The 19,370-nt window shown below is 38.6% G+C and overlaps 1 protein-coding gene across 2 annotated transcripts in view; it reads right to left on the bottom strand.

Annotated features, from left to right (window-relative positions):
- The window catches only part of LOC6541859 (dnaJ homolog subfamily C member 16), a 171,576-nt gene that overhangs the window by 129,066 nt on the left and 23,140 nt on the right, over window positions 1-19,370 (bottom strand). For both annotated transcript variants that reach the window (XM_015159195.2, XM_026983517.1), the window contains one exon: window positions 7,564-7,747. In XM_015159195.2, the coding sequence (XP_015014681.1) occupies window positions 7,564-7,733 (170 nt within the window). In that variant the 5' untranslated portion in view covers window positions 7,734-7,747. Of the gene's footprint in view, window positions 1-7,563; window positions 7,748-19,370 lie in introns of those variants that run through there.

The raw sequence follows: 19,370 nt of genomic DNA, 5'->3' as shown, positions 1-19,370 counted from the left end.
AGAGAGCACTGGTTTTCTGAATTTATCTAGTAGGCATTCGAACTCTTTAGCAGACATACATATGTCTAAACACAAAGATCAACGCATTTTTGTTTTGTTTTTGTTTTTCGATTTTTCTTTTGATTTTATAAGAATTTTCCTAAGATCGTGTCTATAATCTTTCGGCTCGCACACATAGTTTATTTGAATTTTTATTACTTTATGTATTTTTATTCAAAAAGCCTGTTAAAAAAAAATAGAGTAAAGAAAATAACAAATAACACTCCACTTGCATTATTTGTTTATAAATACTAGATTATGTATGTACGCCTGCTGCTGCCGATTTATGCTCTTCGTTTTTTTTTTGCTGCCGCTGTCTCCTATATTATATCGTTATAGCTATATCGTTTGATTTTTATATCCGTTTCTCGTAAATAAATGGGTACAAGATTCGTTAAAAGTATGTAACAGGCAGAAGGAAGCGTTTCCGACCATACAAAGTACATATATAAATTCTTGATCAGGATCAATAGACAAGTCGAACTAGCCATCTTTTTTTATCAGTCCTGTACTTATCTATCGATTTGCCAAAAATCGATCTGCTACCCCCACACGCCGCCCAAAACTGTCACGGCCACACTTTTGAAAAATTGAACTTTTTTTTTTCATTTTTTATTTACGTTTGCAATTTCTACTGATATCCAGAAAAAGTTCTCGTTCGTACTTCTAACAGGTATCTGATAGTCGGAGAACTCTATAGCATATTATCTTGGGTTTAAATGTTTTCATTGCAAAGCTGCAGGTTGCCAAAATTACAATCTTTTCTTAGGAAAAGAGTATATTTATTAAAGAGTATTTTATTAAAAGTGTATATAATTATATGTTGGTAATTTCCATAAGTCAAAAAAATATAATTTTTATTTAACTGAATAATTACAACACTTTATTTTTGGAGAACACCGACCTTCTTAATTTAAGTCTCAAACTGAACTCCCTTATTTGATCTAGATTGATTAACGTTCAAGCCTCGGGTTCGAGCTTTTCAAATATGGACTTTGGATTTTTAGGATTAGGGATAGAGCTTTGGAGTTATCTGCATTTCTCTTGGATTCAAGTGCGTTCGCTCTTGGATACAAGTGCTCTTAGATTCTTAAGATTTTGTTTATTTGAAATTTAAAACTTTTGTTTTCGAGTTTGCGAGTCCGAACATTGAACGTGGGAACTTGACAATTAATGTTGACAAAGAATGTTTAGTCTACCAATGGGTGATTTGTTTAAATAACATCCTGTATTCGTTTTACTTGGGGTTTTTCCGCTTGGCTTTGGTTCTGGGATTCTGCTGACGAGCTCATTCTTATCTAGGGGCTGAGTGCATAAAGGGTAATATGGGGTATGCTGATTTACAATTGTGAGGTATCGGTTAGTATTGGGTATGCTTGTTGTGTGTGTAAATAAGTAGGCATGTGTTTAAGTCTAAGGGACTTATGGATATAACCACCCCCAACCTTTGTATTTGGCCTGTCCTCAGGTCACTAAATTTGGACAATTTGGGTATAGCATAACATTATGTGATTGAATTAAATTGTTTTCTGATTTAATATTATCAATAGTTACTGTGTGCGGATGTTCTTCTTTTGGTTTACAATATTTTATCATTATTTTCTTAGGTATATTTTTAAACTTATATGTTGAGTACAGAATTAGGCTTATAGTTGTAATCACAAATGTTGTCACACATATTATTTGGAATACATTGTAATATTTTACATGTGAATTTATTATTTCCTTGGTTTGTAAATACTCTATAGGTTCTAATTTTGTAACATTATTAGTAATGTAAATTGTTTGTGTGAAATCTGCTAGATTGTTTGAAATTATGATTTCATCAAATTGGATTGTACAATTTTTAATCTTTACAATATTATTTCCTGATATTACAATTTTGTTGTTAGTGCAATCTTGATTGATAGTTGTTTCTGGTAGATTCCATGTAATTAGTATATTTGGTTCTATGTAATTGATCTGAAAATTTTTATGAGTCTTAGTGTATTTACACTGAGTTTCTTCTTGTTTGATTAGTCCAACTATGCATTTGTCATATATTACTAACTCTGTATCCTTATGGTATACTTTATTGTTGAAAATATAGAACTTATCGAATATTTGCTCGGTTAGAATATTATTATGTTCATCTGGGTACGGGACAACTTGAAAGATTGGAACTTTTGTGACTTCACTTGGAACATGAGAAATAATTAAAATTTCGTTTGTATCTGTTTTAAGCCAAGTTGATGTTTTTATTTTTAACATTTTTTCTGAGTTTAATTGTTTCAAGTAATCATGTTTTAATAGTTTCGGGTTAAAGATTCCTAACCTAGTTAGCTGCATTCCTAATTCGATATCTTCTATATATTCTGTGAATTGTTGTAAATTGAATATTAATATCGCGATCTGTTGGTTCTTTCTCTACTCTGAGCTTGTTAATAATGTCTATTCCGCTGTTGATTACGTCTATAACCACGTTTAAGTCATGGGTTTTCACGGAATTTTCTGAAAGGTTATTGATTTTTCCTTCCAACTCATCCCTATCGTTCTGGTCTAAGGTGCCAAATAAATATTTCCTACTAAATTTCCTACTACATTTAAAAGGCCTCTTTTACTTCGTTTAATAATTCTTAATCCATTGATTTCCCGTTTTAATTTCTCAACTAGATATTGAATTTGGGGTACATTTGGAAAAAAGTTTGCCTCTTCTACTATGCTCTCAAACGTTAGCATTGTCTTCGTTATGTTTATGCTTAAGTAATGGTATTCGTAACTTATCGGAATTTCTATTGTTCCTGTTTGGAATATAAGGTATCCATTCTTGGCATTGAGTGGGTTTACTTCTATATTACTGGATTGGACCATGGTGATAAAGGGTATCATACAAATAAGTAATATGGGAAGTATATGGCATCGCTTAACTCTCTTCGGGTTGTCTGGAATTATCGTATTTACTATTATTAATTTTCTTCTGCTTTTTGAATTTTGACTTATAGTGTACGATTTTCCTACTGCGATTTGTCTCTTCGAAATGTTTTTCGTCTAATTGTTCGATTTGTCCTGTTTTCTTGAATGGGTTGGTTACTTTGCTTTTTACAAGTGGGGTTTGTCTATATCTCGTGTTAATTGCGAACTCATGTCTCTTCTCATTAAGTTTATTGATTTTGTCGATTTTATTTTGCTGGACATTAAAGTCTGGGCTTCCTGCATACAAAAATATATCTGCCGGAGTTCTTTTTGTGGTGTTATGTTTAGTTTTATGATTGTAAACAAATAGGATTGTTTTAAATTTTGTACATCTATCCTCTATATTTTGTTCGCTGCCAATGATTCTTAGTTTCTCGTTTACTGTTTTATGGAACCTCTCTATATGGGATACTCCGTTTTTACTTGTAGTGACGGATATGTTTACGCCTTCAGATCTTAACCAATTCTGCAGAGCTATGCACATGAATGCTGAGTCTTTGTCCGCTTTTATTTACTGTGGTTTTCCCATGTCATTAAGTATTTTCGTTATAGCCCTCTTTGCTTCTAACCAATCTCTACTTTTTACCTCAATGAGTGATGCAAATTTCGAATAGATGTCTATGCATGATAGAAATAATTTGTTTCCGGTGAGATAGAAATCTATTACGTATTTTTCTCTTACGTTGAATATTTCTAGAGTTGTTTCAAATGTCAATTTCGTATTTCTGTGTTCTGTTTTCGCTATATTACAGATTTCGTATTCATTAATGATATTCTGGATTAATTTTTGGCTATCTGGGAAATAGTATTCTTCTTTAAACAAGTTGGTTGTTTTTTCTATTCCTGGGTGTAGAACTTCTTTATGTCTTTTCAATATTAAATCTTTAAATTCGGCGTAGGTTAAAATATCTATTAGTTTTTTGGTACATCTTAGTAATTTAGTAAAACTGTTGGGGCTTATGATTTCAGTGTATGCCCTCTGGAAATTCAGAAAATCTTCGTTATTAGGGAAGAAAATAGCGCTGTTCTTAGAGCACAAATATTCCTTAATGATGTTTTTGGCGAGTTCAAGTCATTTCTTTATAAGTTATTTTGATTTTTAACTTTTAAAAATAATGGCTTACGTTGGTCGTGTCGTTATTTCCTTTTTCTAGTTCTAACTGTCTAGAAAAATAATTAGGTGGTCTCTCTGTTATTGATATGTAATTTAAATTATCTTCACTCGCGCTGTGGACTGTTGCGTTTGCGCTATCTGCGACTTCACCTAGCATGGCTTCTTCGATTTTTGTGCGGGAAAGGGCGTCGGCTACATGATTTTCTTTGCCCGGAAGATATTTTATTTTATAATCGAATTCGTTCAATTGTATTTTCCATCTTTGTAACTTCCTGTTTGGCTCTTTTATATTATTAAGCCATACTAAAGGCTTATAATCACTTAATATTTCAAATGGTCTACCGAATAAATATGACCTGAAATATTTCGTTGCCCAGACGATAGCTAACAGTTCTTTCTCGATTGTAGCGTAATTAATCTCATGCTCATTTAGTGTTCTACTGGCATAACAGATGGGTTTATGATTCTGAGAGAGCACAGCACCAATAGCTAAATTACTTGCATCGGTTGTCAGCGAGAATGGTTTCGAGAAATCTGGATATATCAGTCTATTATTAGAACTTTTAGCCTTTCGAATGATTCAATGTAGTCTTTATTTTTAGTGTCGATTACTGCACCTTTCTTTAGTTTAAGGGTCATAGGCTTAACTACCTTGGCAAAGTTAGGGATGAACTTGCGATAGAACCCAAAAACGAGTCCGAGTTTATCCAATATCTCATCCATTCTAGGAATGGGGAATTTATCGTTGACAGTTATTTCGTTGAGATTTCTATAATCCACAACTAACCTGAATTTCTGTTTCCCAGAGGCGTCTGCCTTCTTAGGGACCACCCAAATGGGAGAACAATAAGGCGACTTCGATTTGCGAATTATACCTTGTTCTATCATTTCACTAATTTGTTTGTTGACTTCTTGGTCAACACTTTGGGGGTATTTATAAGGTTTTCGATAAACTGGATCTTCGTGTTGAGTTTGGATAACATGTTTAATGGTACTTGTGAAGGTCAAATTTTCTCATTCTTTGTACTGAATGTCTCTATATTCATAAAGGACCTTCTTTAAACGTTCGACTTCTTCTACATTTAAATGTTCGAGTCTGTATTCGTTACATTCGCGTAATTCGTTATTTATCGCGAAGTTGACTATATCTTCGTCAACTGACTTTGGATCAAAGTTTCATCATTGTCCATTGTGTCAATGTTTACTTTTGGAGCGAGGCATTTTGTTGATGCGGTCTCCTCCTTTTGTTTAAGCTTGGGTTTAAGGCATTTTGCGGGTGCGGTTTCAACTTTTTCTTCTTCGTACCTAAATTTGTAGGTTCTTGAACCTAGAGTTACTGTTTCTTTTTCGTAGTCAATTTTTGCTTTTGTTTCTTCGAGATATTTTCGACCTAACACGAAATCATAACTATCGGAAAAATTATGGACATAGAATTTTTGTACGGACGGACATACTGGAGTGGGTTTCATTATAATGCTTCTTTTTAATTTTATTGGCCCTTTTATGGTATATACTATCAAATCTTCTTCTGATTCGTTTTCCCGCGTTTCTTGAGTTTCCGAGGCAGTCTGATGAAAATTTACATCCATCTTCATTTGCCCACTCTGACTTTCTCGTTGTCTTTTTATCGGCCTATTATTGTTCGCGTTTGAAGTTGAAGGTTGAAAATTGAGAGAAAAATTGAGAAAATTGATTTTGATTGGTCATAAATTGATTTGGGGTTTGCATGTTTATATTTTGATTTGTTACAGGGTAGTGAGTGCCATAACTATAATGTCTGCTGTTAAAGTATCTTTGATTCATATTTCCTGTGTTCTTCTGCTTATGCCAGTCTAATTTATTAACATATTGATTTTCGGGGTTACCTTCGTATAAACCTAGCTCCATCGTGGCTTGTTTTAATTTAGCAATAGTATCAATGTCTTTCCGCGCTAATGACATGTACATTCTATCTGGCAATTTTCGATCTATAGAGGTTTTAATTGTTCTCTTTAACATTTCAGTGTAGTTTACCTTATCTATGGGGTCATTTTCTAATTCTAATTTGTCAAAAATGTTCCAGTATTGTAATTCTAATTTTTCTATGAACTTACTTATGCTACCAGGGTATGTTGTTTCTTCCAATTGCCTCACTAAGGTGACATATGGTCTATGGTCCTTGAATGATGTTGCCAGTGTTGTTTTGATCTCCATCCATGTTGTTGCTCTTGCTTGAATTACGACTTCCAGTGCTGAATCCGTGATCAGGCGTTTTACTGCTCCATATATTACGTGTGCCTGCCTGGCATCTTGGGTGGGATATAGGCTTAGTAGTTGCTCGACCTGGTTAACAAATCCAGATAATTTGCCAGGTGTCCCATCGTAGTAGTGTAGTTCTTTGATCTGGCCCAATAGTTGATTCAGGTGGTTTTCGGAGAGTTGTGGAACTGCCATATTGTAATTTGTTGAATTTTTTTTTTTTTTTTTATGCACAGAATTTTTGTGATTTGGTTTATTTAAGCCCACAGAAAAATTTTTATAGAATTTTGTTTCTGACCGCACGGGATTTTTGATTAGTTTGCAGAGTTTATCTGACCACACGGGATTTTTTATTTTGAAATCTACACGCACGTAGATTCTTTTGCGGATCCATTTAATTTTGAAATCACTGTTATAATTCGCTGGTCAGGTTAGCTAGTTGTATAGCATATCCTGTAAATGACCAGTACCGTACTAAAGGACTTCGTATTTAATGATGATCCTACCGACTGCGCCAATTATAATATATGTTAGTAATTTCCATAAGTCAAAAAAATATAATTTTTATTTAACTGAATAATTACAACACTTTATTTTTGGAGAACACCGACCTTCTTAATTTAAGTCTCAAACTGAACTCGCTTATTTGATCTAGATTGATTAACGTTCAAGCCTCGGGTTCGAGCTTTTCAAATATGGACTTTGGATTTTTAGGATTAGGGAGAGAGCTTTGGAGTTATCTGCATTTCTCTTGGATTCAAGTGCGTTCGCTCTTGGATACAAGTGCTCTTAGATTCTTAAGATTTTGTTTATTTGAAATTTAAAACTTTTGTTTTCGAGTTTGCGAGTCCGAACTTTGAACGTGGGAACTTGACAATTAGGCAAAGAATGTTTAGTCTACCAATGGGTGATTTGTTTAAATAACATCCTGTATTCGTATTACTTGGGGTTTTTCCGCTTGGCTTTGGTTCTGGGATTCTGCTGACGAGTTCATTCTTATCTAGGGGCTAAGTGCATAAAGGGTAATATGGGGTATGCTGATTTACAATTGTGAGGTATAGGATAGTATTGGGTATGCTTGTTGTGTGTGTAAATAAGTAGGCCTGTGCTTAAGTCTAAGGGACTTATGGATATGTCACTATATATATTTTTAGTATATATAATGATATTTCATTTGAAAATTTTAAAACTGTTGTAGCACAATTACTATGCAGACTTACCATTTTTTAGCTAATTGCTTGTAGGCTTCCCTTATTTCGTATGTAGTTGCAATTCTGTTTATTCCTAATATGGCGTACGGGTCATTTGACGAAGAACAAACGCATATATTGGATGTTGTACACAGGACCAGAATTGTGATAATGCAATTACTTTTAAAAAATGAAGTCATCTTTTAAACTTTAGCTATAAGTATAAACATTAAGAAAAATAATTAGGATTGATTTCGAAAAGTTAATTCTTTAAACTAATGAAAGTTTACAAAGATTTACATAATTTTAAAGTCCCGTTCCTGAGCCCATGTCCTCAAGGTTTGGTAGCTCTGTAAGAAGCACAGACTATTGTACTGTACGATCCGGAATGAAAACAAAATGCAGACGTTCACAGATAGTTTGATATTAAATAACATTTCCTGTTTCGTGTATTTCTGTCCTGTTTTCAAAAAGCGTAGCCTCTTGGCGAGAGCGAAGTGGTCAAGATGATAAAAGTCAACATATACATACGTCATCATATAGTCAACAAAATTTTAGTATAAACTGCAATTTTATTATTTGCCTATTCACAATAAACATTAAAACATTATGTCGGCTCATGGAAGGAATTGAATGACTGAGCGTTACGCTTTTATTTGTGCTTTCAACATACAATATATGTATACTCAAAGTAAAAATTTAAATCGGTCCCCAAGCACTTCGAAACAAAACGAAAATAAACTTGCAAAATCGACAACAACAGTTTTTACTGGAGGTATATTGTACTATTGACAAAAGGTATAAGCAGATCCATTCAGCGGAACTGCCATACGTAGTACCCCAGGCAAAGCAGCCAGCAGCAGATCCAGCAGTACGCACTAACTTGCCTCAAAAACCAGTATACAAATTGTCGGGTGACATTGTCGTATGGGTTTTACGACGCATTCTTACATATGATTTATCACAACATATAAAATAACGATAATCAATTTGCTTTGCGACAATCAATTTAGCGACAGATCGCCGATCTCTGCTGAACACCGTAAACGTTTGCAGGGGAGGGCTGCCCGCATCACTGGATCCCCCAAGGAACCTACTCATTGGCTAACTGAATTGCCGAATGAATCACCATCTATTTTCGACATGAGCAGTTCTTCAAAGATTGAATTGTCACTATCGATGCTATTGAAAACCGAAACATTTCGTTTGAGCAGCAATCCTCGGACTCCGCTAAACGTGTTCAATGACATAACGCGTAAGTTCGGGTATCCACAGCCATTAGAGATTTGAGATTAAGCATGCAGCTTCCAGAAACATATACGCAGCGCAAGTTTATGTCCAAATGTTGCCACGCCCACTACTACGCCCACAAACCGCACAAAACTGTCACGCCCACAATTTTGAAAAATGTGATATTTTTTAATTTTTAAATATATTTTGTAAACTTCTATAGATTTGCCAAAAAACTTCTTGCCACGCCCACAAACCGCCCAAAACTGTCACACCCACACTTTTGAAAAATGTACTATACATATCTTGTAAATTTCTATAGATTTGCCAAAATAATTTTGCCCACGCCTTCTCTAACGCCCACAAACCGCACAAAACTCTTACGTATGAAAAATAGCCAATAAAAAAGTCGGATGGCTATCTATAATTGTAAACATAAAATAAAAACGCACGGAGGAATGCCGTTAGCAATGGTTGAGTGGGAGTGCAATAGCGAGGCGCGCTTTGAACTCTCCCCACGAACTGAGGACTTAAGCTAACATCAACATTAAGATAACATCAAATTACCTTCAATTTTGTCCAAATCAGGTTCTTCAAGTTTGCTCAGACTTTTACCAAATGTTTGTTGTACGCGTTTCGCGTTAGGCATTCCTATGTACGCGCAAAATATAACTTCTTATGTATATGCACGCTTGCGTAACCACGGAACTACATTTAATATTCTGTGCATTTAATCTTGCGACAACGCACTGAGCAGCAACAGCGATTTAATTAAAGTTAAAGCCTTAAATAGCTTTGTATGATTTGCACTATATATTGTGTTGAGTTAATAAGCTTTATTATTAACTAATTTTTAAATAATAAAAAGACGATATGTGTTTGCGATTTCGAACGAATAGATTATTTGTATTGTTAGAGCGAGAGTCTGCAACAATGCGCGTAGTTACGAAAATGATTGATGTGAGCGACTTAAATGCAGAGCGAACAGCAGATCGTAGATTGCTAAGCCAAAGAGACAAGCTCAGATAGAGCGCGAGAGAGACAAACTTAGATAAAGAAAGATAATCGCACAGTTGAGAAGCCGTAGAGATAAATTGTGCCCCCAATGTTGGCAATGAATATAACCAAATTTTTAGGTACTGCCGGCGGCTGCGAAACCCGAAACTTTTTTTAAACAGTCAAATACATCCTTGTTTCAATAAAAATGTTGCAGTATGATCCCACATCCCACCTATGCCGAAGGCCTGATAGGGTAGGTAGCGTTTTATATAGCTGGAAAGTGCAATTTCAGTAATAACTCGATGACTACGCGACCCTTACTTGCAATGTCAGAATTTTAATGAACAGGCCACAAGCGAACCAGTGATTTCCGGCTACTGAACGCGTACTTCTTTTGGGAATCTGGTCTCTGAAATGGTCGAGGAGTGATAAGATGCCAAAAATCGTACTGCTGCTGGAACTACCATAAAGGCCTCATATAACAATAAAAAAACAAAGAAACACATTATATTATCTTTGAAAGTTATTATTTATTCAAAATAGATTAAACCTATTTTGACTCAACACAACGATTGGAACGATCAACCAGCGCATGCATAGATTTTTTTATGTGATTTATGTTCTTCAGTACCTCGGTTGCTGCTTCTTGAATGGCTGGGATAATGCTCCCTTCATCTTGGTTTTCAGTTTTGGAAATAAAAAATAGTCACATGGTAATAGATCAGGCGAATACGGAGGATGGTCGATGAGAGAAATCCCTTTTTTCATTAAAAGGGATGTGACCACCATGTGAGGTGGTGCATTATCGTGCATTAAAAACAGCTCTTTCCGGCTGGATATTTTGGTCTAACACGACCGATTCTTTTCCACAAACGATGTAAAACGCCTAAATAGTATTCTCCATTAACAGTTTGACCTTCTAGAACAAATTCCTTGTGGACAATACCCTTCGAATCATAAAAAGTAATCAACCATTAGCACACATTTGAACCCTTAGCACACTTTTGGTTTAGGTGCGATTGAAAGAGGATGAATGTATATTTTCATTGTTGCAAATTATAGATGGCGCTTATTTTTGGGACACATTATTATTATAAAATATTTTCTTTTCTTTTTTTTTTGTAAGTGTATAACTCTTTTATCTATAATATGTTGGCGCTAGTATGTGGTGGATTGGTGGAGTGTTTATTGTTGCCTAAGAGGTTAACAATAACTAAATCGACATCCGCTTTTACAAAACTTTGCGTGCGCTTCCTTACGCGTGTCTTTTCAAGCCCGTCTTCTTCTTACCCATCGGTATCGATCATCATACCACTTAGCTATCGACTACAAACTATAGGGTTTTCCTTAAATTATTCCTGGACAACAATCCGCTCGTTACATTCGGCCTCTCCTGACGATTGCAGCGTCCTCGTGTGATTATTGATCTGGGTGCTCTTCGTCGCCTTTATCTGGCTCATCGGGTTATCATCTTGTCTGATAAATACACTGTCTCTGTTTTCGTTGTGCATGTGGGATATCTTCAACTAGATATCGGATATCGGTTGGGCAGCACGTTAGATACAATAAAAGGACCTTTGTATCGCGGCTCTAATTTGCGCGACGCGCCCGTGCTAAACGTCTCGTTCTCGACCAATATAATGACCAAGACCCAGGGCTATCGACAGTCGGCTTGGAATGGGTGGCGTCGTATCTCTTCTTGGCAATTGCTCTATGGTCGTTAACAGTGGTCGCAGCGTCAGCTCGGAGCTTCTCTAATTCGGCATCAGTCATCACGCCTCGCTCTTGGTTCTGGATCACGCTCGTCAGCGTGTATTTAAGGACATCTCGGGGCTCAACCATATAGAAGCTGGAATGGGGAGCATTTAGTAGTGCTTGGTAGTAGTGCATGGTATTAATGCTCTACTAGATTGATCGCAGCATTTCGTCCCAACGTTTCTCGTTTTCATTTGAAGGCAAAAGCATTGACAAAATAATTCGATTTGTCCTCTCTGCATGACTGTTGGCTCTTGGTGTTTTCATGGCGTTGAGTATATGCTTCACATTATTCGACTTGCAATATTTCTTAAAATCTTTGGATTTGAATGCGGTACCTCGATTGGTAATTATTCTATCTGGCATTCCAACGTAGCTGGTGACTTCTTGTAGGGCATCGAGGACGAGCTTTGTTGCTGTACTTTTTACTGCTATGGTAAACTTAGTGAAAGCGTCGACAAGGACTAAAATATCGTCATTTCGCTTTGAACTTTTCGGAAACGGTCCCAGGTGATCCATGTGAACAGTGAAAAATGGAATCATCTTCTAGTCATCGTAGTGGTACTGACCTTCCTGGCGTCCACCTGGTATTTTATACACTACGCAGCCTATATATAGCTTTTTACAGACATACGCATTCGGGGAACCAAACAGATTTCCAAATCCGACTGATGGTTTTATCTGTGCTCATGTGTCCGGATTTGTCGTCTCATTCGTGGAAGATATGGAATCTCAACTGCTTCGGCACAACCCAAAGCATCTTGTTGTCATATTTGCGAAACAGGCGATCTTGCTCGATCAATTACTCGTCATTTTCAGATATCTTTTCGGCTTTCATATCAGCAACTATTTTCTGATCTTCAAGGATGCTGTCTCCATCTCATTTGATTCTTCAACTGGCGCTCTACTTAACGCGTCAACGTGGCACATCTGAGTTCCTGCTCCATGAATAATATCGATGTCAAACTCTTGTATTCGCAACCACCATCTTGCAATTCGTGGTATTAGCTCTCGTTTTTCCATGGACGTTTTTAAAGCGTTGCAATCAGTAATAACATTTACCATTTTTTCATAAATGTAGTATTTAAATCGTTTCAACGTTTCGACGACGGCAAAGGCTTCTAGCTCTTCTTCGGTACGGGGAAAATTTACTTTCTGATCAGCTTGCTCACGCGGCAGTAATCGATGCAAAGTCGATCACTACCGTTCGGTTTCTTGATGAGCACCACCGGACTGGCGTTCTCTGTTGTGGATGGAGTAATAATGTCTCGCTCTCATAGTTCGTCGACCATCTTGGCAACAACTTCCTTCTACGGCTCGGAGACTCGCTTGAGAAACTACTTGGCAGAACTACTTGAGAAACTTACTCAACAACAATTTGTGCCTGGACGACGTTTGTCTTGCCTATGCCTTCCAATCCTGTGAAAAAAATGTCTGCAAATGTCTGTTCTTCTTTCTGAAAATGAACAAGAAGGTTTTTTAAAATACTCTCGGTCAAAAGTATTACTCGGTTGAGAGTATTACGTGTTACTGGCTGATGAACTGCTCTCTTGACTTCTATCTCGCTTGGCTCACATTTCCACAATAATTCAGCGCATGTGATGACATCTTGGCCCAACAACAAATCCTCCTGCAACAGATTGTCGTCGGCGATGTCACCATTTTTCCAGCGATTTCGATATCCACTACCATAGCTTCGGTAAGGATACGTGAGCCTCCACATATGCTAACAATATTCATGAAGCACTCCTGACGATCTGCGTCGATCTCGTTGGCTTCCAGTATCAATGAAAGCGTTATAGCCTTTCTCGTTGATGCTGATTAAACGTGTAAACAGCTTATCCTGATTGGATGCGCCAAAACGCATCACCTGTGCGGCTTGGCAAATTAAATCGGTGGCATGAAACTTATTGCATTTGGCGCAACGCGTCTTTTCCCTCTCCTTTGGGCATGAATTAGCAAAATGTCCGACGTCTCAGCAATTGAAGCATGCACTAGCTTCTCTTGGCTTTGATTGTTTCATCTCATTCTCCAGCTTTGCCTCGAAAGTACTGGATTTGGGTAAGAACTATTTCTTATTTGTATTGGGATTCCCCCTATTTATAAAATATTACTCGGTAGCGTCGCGAAACTCCTTCATCGAGGAAAAATCAATAACTGCAATACTGTTTTGCAACTCTCTATGCTCTAGTCCCGTTCTAACATATCGGATGACTGCCGCTTCACTAAGCTTAAATCACATTCCAAATGCTGACATACGGAAACAATACTCCTTTACGGTTGCCTGCGATCGTCTGGTTGCATTTTCTATGATGAAATGAATTTCTGCCTCGTCCGGCTCTGATCCCAATTCCTTTCGGATTGCTGTTCCAAAACTGTTCCATGTTGTGTGTAAAATCTGCGAGGAATCGAGCTACATTTTGGCGGGACTCTTAAGCTTTGTGTATATAGCAAGAAGTAAACATTTTTCGTTCCATTTATACGCATCTACCCATTGACCCGATCGATGATAATCTGATCCGGGGTCATAATCTGGTAAGGAATTCGCAATTTGGTAGACAAGCGTCTACCATGGCTGATCACCGCTTGATCTCCAGGGTTACGGTTGATAAAATCATCTATGTCAATTTCATCTTCCCGTTGCTGCCGCTGCTGCTGCTTATTAGCTGTTGGCATATTATTGACAAACTGTGCCATCATGTTTGTCAGCGTCGTCATTTGCTGTTGTAGTTGTGAAATCGCAGCCGCTTGTGCTTGGAATGATTCCCCTTATTGGCTCATAATTCCAATTGCTTGTGGCAAATCAACTTCTTCCGAATTCTCGTGTTCCACTAGTCTTTGCACTAGTTCACTCTGGAGCCTGAAACTCCCAAGTTCCTCTCTCTTAGCAGATACCGCAATTGGTCTGCCTGGAGCTCCGCTATCTTGACCATCTTTTTCAAAAATGATCGCTCTTGTCCGAAAACTTTGACTGTTTTCCTACCCATGTACGCACAACCACAATCGTTTGCACGCACAATCTCGCAACCACGAGCATCGCCGTATGCCCGTCTGCAAGGGCGATCGCTATTTCACCACAATTCTCGTGAATTTCACCTTCTGTGGATTTCACCAGACGCTACACATACACACAAGCTTTTTGTATGTATACCTTCAGGTTCACCAAGGTTCCTGAGAGTTCCCACGCCGACGACTCTGCTGCCTCTGCATTTCCGTGTCCCTCATACTGTTACTGCCTCTTTAACATTTTGCTTAAATTATTCCCGGACAACAACCCGCACGTTACATGTATATAGAGTATGATTCCAATATCATGGGAAGTAACACACAGGATCCAACGCCTCGAGATCTCATAGCCCAGGATTAGATTGATTTAAGTTTTATGGGACCCAGTTTCTTCTATATTTTCGAACTTATTGCTGTATATAGTTGTCACTAGTCAATAAATGTATAATGTGAAATGAAATACAATAAAATGAGTCAGTGAACACATTTTAGAAAAGTGCAGACGCGAGAAGTGGAGTAGGTCAAAAATGATGACATAACTTTTAATGAACAACCTTGATAAAAGGGTGTCGTATTGCGTGACCCGCGACGATCTATTCGGCACACGGACGTGTGAAGGGCAGGAAATATGGCCGAAACATTGCCAAACATTTTTACGATCAAACGTCAGCTAAGGTTGAGGGGCAGTAAGGACTGATGACTGACGAACGGATCTAGTTATTTTAGAGGCACTTCTAATATTTTTGTCGTTATGTTAGAGAGGTGTGAGGCTTACCTAGATCTCACGACACGAATAGGTAAGCTCGCTGAATATCGGATGCCAATCTCTCTCGGCCCAAAACCCCTTTTCAGAATATACGCACTAATTTGCACACTTAACAGAATTGGTGCCCAACGAATGGACTTTTCGTATTTATTAAGGAATAGAGTCATTTGTAGAGAGAGATTTGATTAGAGAAAACGTGCGTAAATAGTTCAGAATAGAGGTATGACTTTGAGATCACTTTTGTTTATCATCTTTCAAAATCGTATGTTCTTTGTTTTTTGGAAAAATTGATTTTTAGTCAAAATTTTAACTTAAATCAAAACAAGAGAGAAGCTATAGTCGAGTTTCCCGACTATTAGATACCCGTTACTAGTTGAAGTGTGAACGCAAAATTTCAACATTTTCTGGAATGTCGGTAGAAATTGGGAAAAAAATAAAATGACAAAAATATCACAACTTTTTTCAAACGTGTGGCAGTCGTTGGGCGTTTTGTGGGCGTTGGAGTGGGCATGGAAAAAAGTTTTTTAGCAAACTTATAGAAATTTACAAAATGAAAAAATATCACAAAATTTTCAAAGGTGTGGCAGTTTTGTGTGGTTTGTGGGCATTAGAGTGGGCGTTGCAACTTTTGGAATCAAACTTGCGCTGCGTCTATGTCTCGGGAAGCTGCATGCTAAATCTCAACATTCCGGCTTTTGATCGAGGCCTGAGGCCTGAGACCTGAGATCGAGGCGTTCATACGGACAGACGGACATGGCCAGATCGACTCGGCTATTGATCCTGATCACGAATATATATACTTTAGATGGTCGGAAACGTTTCCTTCTGCCTGTTACATACTTTTCAACGAATCTATTATACCCTTTTACTATACAAGTAACGGGTATAAACAAGTGAGATGTGCTTATTATAATACTAACTAAATGCAGACTGACCTTTTTAATTAACGTAAATATAATTTGTATGTGCTTTTTGGCCGACGCTGACGATATCCTAGGGTAAGACCAGGTCGTTTGAGATGTTCGAGTCCGAAAAGATCAGTAACGCAGATAAAGTTGTAACGTATTTAGCGATGCTGTGCGGATATGTCGATTGTTTGTTGATCCAGTACAGAGAGTGCGTGGGAACTGACCGGAAAACGTAAAGCCGACGCTGCCGACATACTAGGCTAAGGAGCCAGGTCGAGTCCTTATGGCTTTCTATGACTATTTGGGGCGTAGGACGATTTTAGTTTATTTGGCCGATTTGCCGACTAGGCCAAGTAGCCAGGTCCTTTTTGTGAGGCTCGAGTCCAGGGAAATAGGAAAACTGTTGTGGATTCCCAAGGCTTAGGTCAAGCTGGATAGGTGAATGCGTGGGACCATTTTAGTTTATTGGGCTGACGTTGCCAGGTTTGAGATACCTTGCTACAACACGAATCGAGACCCTGGCTTTGACCGGCAATTGTGTTTAAACAGGCGGGGCAACTCGTAGCAAGGACCCGCGTGCTAGGCGGGATTGTGGTGAAGAAACGGTCGACTGTGTCGGGGATTGCGTACGAACGCCAGACGTTTGCCCGGAGCGTTCGTAAGTACCGAGCAGACGTGAAAGCGGCGCGACTGGTCTGAGCAGGCGTACGGTTAACGAGTTCATTCACCCGGCGCTTGCCAGGAGGACGCAGCCGTTAGCTACCGTGAGTCCGCATACGACAGCAATTCCTAACCTAAATGTCGAGCACACAACACCGCAGTCCGTACCATCCAGTACGACGGCGAGGCCGGCGAGCAAACCCGTCCAGGGTGGAGAGGTTAGGGTGGAACGTTTGCTTTTTCTAGGGCGATTGAACGGAGCGTCAGTGGGAACTGAACAGGCGTCTGGCCGGACCGCGTGGCACAAAGCAACCGACAGGAGGTTGCGGCTAGCACGGCGCTCGTCTTGAGAGCCCAGCACCTGTTCACCCTAGGTTGCGAACGGAAACGCTACCCTAACCCAACAACCCACCTCATCACCCGGGGCCGCGGCAGTATCTGTGTGTGCCAGCACTTTTTCGATGGAGGAGAAAGACAACATGGCAGCAGCACCTGTGCTTGTCACCCCTGACTTTAAAAGGCCGTTCGATGCGATGCATCCATGCCTAACTAAACAAGCCACAGAGGAATTACAGCATAACCGAACTGGAATGCTACGCCGTTATTCTCAGCATCACAAAATTCCGTGTTATGTGGAAGGGATGCCTTTTAATGTGATAACTGACCACTCTATTTTTAAATGGCTTATGCCCTAAAAGGATCTGTCGATCAAATAGAGTCTCAAATTACAGGCCTCCGACTTCACCATTAAACACAGCCGAGGATCACTGAACGTGGTTCCCGATGCACTGTCTAGAGTCCGTAAGGATGAAGTACAAAAATTTGACGCCAACGCTCCAGACATCCACATCGACCTATAATCGACTTCCTTCAATCCCGGGAATACCTTAAATTGATACAGGGTTAACCGATATGTGCTTCAAATTGTGCTGGCTACAATTGCAAGTAATCAACGAAGTTGGGACTCACAACTCAGCCGAATTGAATGTACTTTTCGCAGTGGCATACATGAGTCGATCTGTATGGAGCCATACAGGATGTATGGATTCCATGCTTGGAATGCGGATGATCACCACCGGTTCTGCCTATACGGTTTCGCGAAAATTAGGAGGCAAACAATCCGCAGACCCCGAGTTAAAGCTACCGTATAAAATGGAACTTATTCGGCAAAAAGTGAGCCAGGGGTTTAACAGGACACACCAAGGAGCAGAAAAGGCCCGCAGCAAGCCTATAGAATTTTTAATTGGACAAGTTGCCTAACAAAGTAGAGAGCGTTGTATTGCAACGTAAGGGTACGTTATATCAGCTGGGCAATGCCCAGAGCAAGTGTCGGGGTGAACCTGCCCAAAAAATTACCGATATATAATACGGACCACTGAGCACAGTCAGAGAGAGAGAATGGCGCGTAAGCGCCCAGATCCACCTCCCAATGCGTACCTTGACAGGTGCGACACAGCACTAGGGTTTATTTGTCGGGAGGAACACCTCCTACACTAAAAATCATAGTGGAACAAAAAAAATAAATTTTAATATATATTGTGAAATATACATAAGACACTTAGACTTAAGCACATGCCTAATTAAGACTAACACAATTTGTAGCCAACACACCCTTCACTGCCCCTTATGTACTCAGTCAATAATAAAAACAAGATTGCCATATGAATTCTCAAGACAAGGTTGAATGGAATAAACCCTATGTTGTACACAGGATGTAACTGAAAACTTCATACAGGTCATCCACTGGTAGACTTAACATGTATTGCCTAAGCTAAACATTTCTTAACTAAAACCTCACACAATTGTCACGTTCCTACGCTCAAAGTTCGGATTTGCAAATTCGAAAACAGAAGTTATAGATTTCAATGAACAAAATCGTAACAGTCTAAGAGCGCTTGTATCCAAGCACTAAATCCAAGAGAAATGGGACAATCAAGGACAATCAAAGTCAGTATTTCCATAGCTCTCTCTCTAATCCAATGTCCATATTGGAAAAGCTCGAGACCGAGGCTTGAACGTCAATCAATCCACAATAAATAAATGAGTTCAGTTTGAGACCTAAATTAAAATGGTCGGTGTTTTTTAAAATATAAAGATTGTAATTATTCAGTCAATAAAAATTATATTTTTATACCCGTTACTCGTAGAGTGAAAGGGTATACTAGATTCGTTGAATAGTATGTAAGGCAGAAGGAAACTTTTCCGACCATATAAAGAATATATATTATATTCTGGATTAGGATCAATAGCCGAGTCGAGCTGGCCATGTCCGTCTGTCCATCCGTCTGTTTGTCTGTCCGTATGAACGCCTCGAGCTCAGGAACTACAAAAGCTAGAATGCAGATTAAGCATGCAGCTTTCAGAGACGTAGACGCAGCGGAAATTTGTTTCCAAATTTGGCCACGCTAATGCCCACAAATCGCACAAAACTGTGATATTTTTGTATATACTTTGAAAAATTCTACAGATTTGCCACGCCCACTTCTACGGCCACAAACCGCCCAAAACTGTCA

Source organism: Drosophila erecta, unplaced genomic scaffold (genome assembly GCF_003286155.1).
Source record: "Drosophila erecta strain 14021-0224.00,06,07 unplaced genomic scaffold, DereRS2 tig00000305-arrow-arrow-pilon, whole genome shotgun sequence".
Classification (NCBI taxonomy): domain Eukaryota; kingdom Metazoa; phylum Arthropoda; class Insecta; order Diptera; family Drosophilidae; genus Drosophila; species Drosophila erecta.
The sequence above is the reverse complement of the archived record's forward strand: the minus strand, read 5'-3'. Positions and strand labels throughout refer to the sequence as shown.